Source organism: Chinchilla lanigera, unplaced genomic scaffold (assembly GCF_000276665.1).
Source record: "Chinchilla lanigera isolate Chin_1 unplaced genomic scaffold, ChiLan1.0 scaffold00059, whole genome shotgun sequence".
Taxonomy (NCBI): Eukaryota; Metazoa; Chordata; class Mammalia; order Rodentia; family Chinchillidae; genus Chinchilla; species Chinchilla lanigera.
Window position 1 is genome coordinate 3518964 of NW_004955460.1, and position 7318 is coordinate 3526281.

At 38.0% G+C, this 7318-nt stretch overlaps 1 protein-coding gene across 5 annotated transcripts in view; it reads right to left on the minus strand.

Annotated features, from left to right (window-relative positions):
- Positions 1 to 7318, minus strand: part of Sugct (succinyl-CoA:glutarate-CoA transferase) — a 693160-nt gene that overhangs the window by 652498 nt on the left and 33344 nt on the right. For all 5 annotated transcript variants that reach the window (XM_013521156.1, XM_005397726.2, XM_013521159.1 and 2 more), the window contains exons 2-3: positions 5025 to 5076; positions 4281 to 4354 (exon numbers count right to left, since the gene is read on the minus strand). In XM_013521156.1, coding sequence (XP_013376610.1) covers positions 4281 to 4354; positions 5025 to 5076 — 126 coding nt within the window. The remainder of the gene's footprint in view (positions 1 to 4280; positions 4355 to 5024; positions 5077 to 7318) is intronic.

A 7318-nucleotide genomic window follows, 5' to 3' on the forward strand; every position in this document is an offset into this window, starting at 1 on the left:
ATCGTTGTGAGTTCAAGACCAGCCTGGGCAACAAAGTGAGCTCAAGGCCAGCCTGAACTGCATAGTGAGACCCTGTCTCAAAGAGACCAAAAAAAAAAAAAAAAATCATAGAGTGCGTAGAGATTCCTCAAAAACTAAATCCTAAATCTAGAGGTTCCATTCAATCCAGCTATTCTCCTTCTTGGTATCTTTTTGAAAGAATTAAAAGCACCACACCACAGCAATATGTGCACACCCATGTTTATAGCAGCACAGTTTGTAATAGCTAAGTCCTGGAAGCAGCTCAAATGCCCATCAACTAATGACTGGATAAAGAAGATGTAAGGGTTTTGTACAATGGAGTACTATTTAGCCATAAATAATGATAAATGAGACATTTCTAGGTAAACAGATGCACCCTGAGACCATACTCTTAAGTGAAACAAATCAAACACACTTGTGGAAATATTCCATTGTTTCTCTGGTGTAAGAAACCAAAAGTGTAAATAAAAACCAAAATGTATAATAGATATTGTGAAATGGAAAGAAAATGTTCAAATGAGAAGAGGACTAGGAAAGGGGGAAAGGAAGGGGGAAATCAAGAAAGGAAATAAAAATGAAAGCAAAGTGTTTGTAAAGAAGGATAGGAGGGGGGTTGAAGGGAGGGTAGGAAAAGGCAAAAAATAATCAAGATATATCAAGTACAGTACAAATTCCCTATGATGAATGTAATCATTATGTATACCTAAAATGTACTAATTAACTTAATTTTAAAAATCTTTATACGCTTTATCACTGAATGAATGAGTTGACATAAATGATGTAAATGAATAAGTTGACATAATTATAAATTAGTCTCTCAAGTCTTACAGATAAATACATACTATTAAATGCTAGACTAAGGGGCTGGGGATTTAGCTCAGCGGCAAAAGCGCCTGCCTGGCATGCGCAAGGTCATGAGTTTGGTTCCCGGTACCAGAGAAAAAACCAAAAACAAAAAAAAAAATTAAAAATAAAAAAAAATAAATGCTAGACTACTTGGAGAACTCTGTTTCAGACCCAAGGGTTATGAATTTGAAACACACATTAACATAATTACTATTAGTATTATTCTGAAAACCCCCACAAGAAGCTATTTGTTATGGTTTGTATCTGGATGTCCACCCAAAGCCTCACACAGTCATGGGGGGCAGGGTTTTCTGAAGCAACTGAATCTGGAGTTTGTGATAGATTCATTGTGTAGTGCTGGGATTGGGGGTGTGAGTGCTATACTCACCCTCGGTGGGTAGCCTGAATACAATATAAGGAATAGAAAGAGGCTTGCTTGCCCTCTCCTCAGCTGTTACTTTTGCTGTATTCTGCTGCTATGAACTGTTGCCCCTCTGCCATGCCTCCCTGCCTTGGAGCCAGCTGATTACATATTGAGACCTCCACAAACTATGAGCTAACTAAACCTTTCTTCCTTAACTTTGAGTATGGGATATTTTATCTCAGCAACAAGAGAAAAGTAACTAAGAAAAATTTGGTACCGGGAGTGGGGTCATTGCTGTGACTGTACCTGGTCATGTATGTGGTTCAAGAGACTTTGAGAATGGCTTGTGGAAAGAGTTTGGAAATGTTGGGAGATGCTGCCTGAAAAAGTAGAGCTGGAATGCCTTAGGCTGTTCTGCATGGGAGAGTCTGGTCCAAGCTCAGAAGACCAGCAGGCTTACAGAAATCCCGCTGGTAAAGACCAGGCTCAAAGGTTTCTGCTGGGAAGAAAGGTTGCATTGGCTGTTGGATTCCAGATGATATGTGTGTTATGGCCTGGCAGAAAGTTTGCCTGCATTTTGCTCATATCCATAGATTTTTCATGAGACTGAGATTAAGGGCAGTGGGCTAATCTTGTAGAATAAATTTGAAGGCAATTTAATATTGAGGCAGTGACATGGATACTGTTGGGGGCTTTTAGCCTGCTCTATGTTGAGAACAAAGAGCAGAGAGCCCAAAATGATTTAAAACATTACGAATTTGGCCAGAAAGGAAGCTCCAGTGAAGGTGTGGACTGTAAAGATAAAGCAGAGGACATCTAGATTGCTGAGAAGGAACAGAGGAATACAAAAGATGGCCTGAGGGCATCACAAAAAGCAGCAAGACTCCACCTTTTGCAGCCTCAAAATTACAAAAGTAAAAGGTTTAGCTTCTAGAATAAAACCACAGAGCACCATTTTCCATAATGGGGCAGCCAAACCATGTTCTAGAATGGTGGCAGCAGAGAGAATTTTTCCCTCAGAATTGGATTCAGAGTGGTCAGTGATCCAGGCTCTCCACCCCTACAGTCAAAAGAGAGGAAAGACTGGCTACTGCCCCAGCTGGCAGCAGCCTTGGCATCATCCACATGGCAATGGTTTTAGGTGTATGCAGAATAAAAGTGTTGTGGCATTAGGAAGGTTTCCAACTAGATTTGAGAAGGCCTGGGAGGCCAGACAATGTGGTCCTGAGAGAGCAACACATGAAGCTGTGAGTGTGAAGCAAAAGGTGCAGTGGACAGCCAAGAAGTCTGAAAACTCCAAGAACGTGCATCGTCTGAGGAAAACAGCAAGGAGGGAGTCCAGTGGGCCCAAGAGAGAATCCATGGGAGCTACAACCACCATAAGTGCTGTGGAACAGAGCCATCCAAACCCTTTGGAGTTCACATCTTGTGACAGATTGCCTCAGATGCTGCACATGCAACTGCAGAACTTTATGTTTTTCTTGCTGGATTTTGGACTTGTTTGGGTACCACTCCTTTGTATCCTCCTGTTTGTAACCTTTGGAATGAAAAGGTCAATATTGTCTGATTGAATGCTAGAAGTATTTACCTTACTTTTCATTTGTACAAGGACTCACAGCTAAGAGTTTGCCTTAAATCTCTGAGGTGACTTGAGTCTTAGAATTCTCAGCAATGCTGAAACTGTCAGGACTTTTGCAACTCTTAGAAATGGACTAAATGCCTTTGCATAAAGGGACGTGTATGGGTTTGTGGGGGCAGGGAAAGAATGTTATGATTTGTGTCTGGATGCCCACCCAAAGCCTCATGCAGTCATAGCAGGCAGGGTTTTCTGAAGCAAATGAATCTAGAGTTTGTGACAGGTTCATTGGGTAGTGCTGGGACTGGGGGTGTGAGTGCTACACTCACCCTAGGGGGTTATCCTGCATACAATGTAAGGAATACAAAGAGGCTTGCTTGCCGTCTCCTCAGCTGTTACTTTTGCTGTCCTCTGCTGCTATGAACTGTTACCCCTCTGCCATGCCTCCCTGCCGTGGAGCCAGCTAATTACAGGTTGAGACCACCACAGACTGTGAGCTAAATGAACCTTTCCTCCTTAACTTTGGGTATGGGGTATTTTATCTCAGCAACAAGAGAAAACTAACTAAGACATTATTTATAGGTTAATGTACAGTACACAGCAAAGAATATATACTATGTACTGTACTATGTATTATCTATTCTTTACTATGTACAGTACCTTCATACTGTAATGTACATTACATTCTTTACTATGTACAGTACACAGTAAAGAACAGATACTACACCACCCTGTGATGTAGCACAGGGTGGAGTGTTTATTTGCCTGGCTTGTGGAGCCCCTGGTTTCAGTCCTCAGCTCTGCAAATGAAAAAATAATTACAAAAAGAGAAAATATTCCTTTATTAGAAATAGAAAAAAGTAACCTAGGTTGTGGTATTTGGATTCCTTTTTTGAAGGATATCTATTCTTTCCCCTTCTCTTCTTCTTTTGTATGCTATTTCTCCTTGCTTCCCTTTACCACATAGTCCTAGGGTATGGACACCATCAATAATCAGTCTCAACTGTAGAGCTTCTGTGGGGTTATATAGGGTCAGGGTCAGAGTGGAGCAAATGTATATTCTTTATTAACTGTGGATTTGAACAAGTTGCTTCACTTTCTGTGCCTACATTATTCCATTTACAAACTAGGAATTATAATGTCAGCCTACAAGGTTGTCACAAACATTAAACTAAAATGAGCAAGAGAGTGAGAACTTTGCAGGGCACTATAATAAGTGTCACTGTCATCATTGTTATATGTTCTAAAGAAGCTTTCAAATGTATGAGAAACCTTGAGCTTTAGTCCTTGGCACATATAAAGACAGCATTAATAAAGGTTCACAGGGAAAAAAGAATAGAAAAAAGAAAATAATCATTTCACTTCAATTATCTCTTCACCCAACTTATAGGTACACTAAAATGGATATTTTTTAAATTATTAAAATATTGATTAGCCTGATTCTATTTTATAGAGGAAGCCATAGGTTTTTACCTGGTCTTTCTACTTTAATAACTTCTGCTCCAAGATCTCCCAAATTCATAGTAGCAAAAGGTCCCGCCAGTACTCTACAATGTTAACAATGATAAATGACCATATTGAAAATTGTTGTATTATTTTAATAGTCCATTAATATAGATAAGTTCATATAATATTAGTAAAAATCAAAATTGTTTAAAATGTAAACAATTTACATTTAAACAATGTAAATTAAATTAAAATTTAAACAATAAATGGTTTAAAATGTAAATAAATGTGTTTATAAAATTTGGTCATATATATCAAGAACTTTAAAAAAAAGTATCTTTTCTTTGATCCAATCATTATATTTCTAAAACTCTGCCCTGGGAAAGGAATTGAAACTGAGGTAAAGATTCATATGCAGGGAAGCTTAATTTATAGAAATGAAATTTTGGAACATATTATGTAATTATGACATCTATATCATAAAATGTCATAATTTTGAACAACACAGAAAAATATGCTAAATATACTAGTATGTTTAAGATTAGGGTAAAATTGATTTCAACATGGTTGCAATTTTTGTTTTTTACAATTACATATAAATAGGTAGATTGACAAAAATCACATTACAGTAATATTATCTCCTTTAATGACATTAAAAGAATTCTTTTGTTTTTTCCTCCAAAATTCCAATATATGCATGTAAGTGTCCCTTGTAACACAAAAAGTAAGTATAGTTCCCAATCAACAAAATGTAGATTATTGAAAACAAACCTTGTTAGATCCAGGATTTTTACACCCGCCAATGGCTTTACATTATCAGTATCTGGCAAAACACAGAAAACATTTGAAGAGTACTGATTACTAATTTTCAAAGTAAAGAAGACAGAATTTTCTTATTCTGTTCTAAATAATCTCTTTTACTATCTAAAATTATAATTTTTCTTCACAATGAATCTACTTTACATGCATCACAGAAACTTTGCACTGATCTCATTGAAAATCAATCTGTAAATATTAAAGCCTCTAAAAACAGATTATTCCCAATGACTAGAGTCCACAAATACACTGGAGATATTTTGTGGAATAAAAAACGAAGACTGAACTACACAAGGACATACACTTTTTAATTAATTTTATTGATACACTTTTGATATATACAATGATCACATTCATCATAGGGAATATGTACCTGTACATAATATATCTTGATTCTTTTTTCCCCATTCCTCTCTGTCCAATCCCTCTTCCCCTCTTTATTTACAAAAACCACATTTTGTTTTTTTCATTCTATTCTCTTTTTGTCCTTTTTCCTTCCTTCCATTAACCCTCCCCACTTCCTACTTCCCCTTTGCATTTGAACATTTTGTTCCTACATCCCAGTATCTGTCATTCTTTTTGGTCCTTATTTACACTTTTGGGTTCTCACATCAGAGAAATATGTGATATTTAAACATGTGTATCCAAATGATTTCACATAAGTGTATGGTCTTGTCTTAGTTACTTTTTTCACTGCTGAGACAAAATATGCAACAACCAAAAATGAAGGAGGAAAGGTTTATTTGGCTCATGGTTTGTAGAGGTTTCAGTCCAAAATCAATTGGCTTCAAGGCAGGGTGGCTTTGCAGAGGGCCATCAGAGGAACAGTTCATGGTCACAAGATAATAAAAGGACAAGCCTCTTCCTCTCCCTTATATTGTATGCAGGCTACCTGCCCTGGGGCAGGTGTAGCACTCACAACCTTAATCCTAGCCAGAATTATGCCAAACCAATCAGTGGACCGATTAACTAATCACACACTCTTGATCCCAGCACCATACACTCTAGATATAGACATCTGAAAATCTGCACCCCCATGACTGCATGACATTTTGGGAAGACATCTAGGCACAAGCCATAAGATGTCTCAAGGTGCATCCGTTTAGCTAGAAATGTCTCAAGTTTATACTGTTTATAGCTGAGTATACTCCATTGTATATAAATACCGCATCTACTTTGTCCATTCATCAGTTGATGTACATTTCGGCTGTTTCCAAGATGTAGCTATTCCAAATTGTGCTATAAACATAGGTGTGCATATATCACTCTGGTATGATGCTTTTAACTCTTTAGGAAAGATACCAAGAAAGGGAGTAGCTGAGTCAAGAGGAACATCTAGTTTTAGTTTTCTTAGAAATCTCCACACTGATTTCTATATTGGTTGTACCAATTTACCCTCCCACCAACAGTGTAGAAGGGTTCTTTTTCCCCACAGCCTCACAAGCATTTGTTGTTGGTTGACTTCTTGATAATTGCCATTCTTTCAGGACATGGAATCTCAGTGTTGTTTTAATTTGCATTTCTCTAATGGCCAGTGATGTTGAACTTTTTCCATACATTTATTTGTAATTCCTACTTCTTCATCTGAGAAGCATTTATTGATTTCAGATGCCCATTTTGGGGTCTTCAAATTTGGGGGTGTCTGATTTTTTTAGTTCTTTATATATTGTAGACATCAGTCTTTGTCTGAGGAATAGCTGATAAAAAAATTTCCCATGCTGTGAGTTCTCTCTTCATTCTGTTGGTGGCTTTTCTTGCTGTGAAAAGCTTTTTAGTATAATGAGATCCCAGTTAATTCTTTGTAGTATTTCCTGTGGGATCAGAGTTCTATTCACAAAGTCTTTGCCTACACCATTGTCTCAAGAATTCTACCTATTCTATCTTCCAGCAGATTTAGTGTCTCTGTTTTACTATTTAGATCTTTGATCCATTTTGATTTCACTTTAATAAATGATGAGAGAGATGGGTCATTTTAATCTTCATCGTGTGGAAGCCAGTTTTTTCACATCATTTATTTTAAAAGCTATCTTTCTTCCAGTAAATGTATTTGCCTCTTTTGTCAAATATAAGGTAGCTGGGGGTTCCCCGGAAGGAGGGCTTCCGGCACACAGGGAGCTGCAGGTGGGGAGCGCCAGCCTTCTGGCTGGCTAGCTTCCTGCCTGCTGGCTCCCTGAGGGTGGGCCCCTAGCGCACGGGGAGCCTCGGGCGGGGAGCACCGGTCTTTGGACCAAAGACTCACTCCCGGCCTC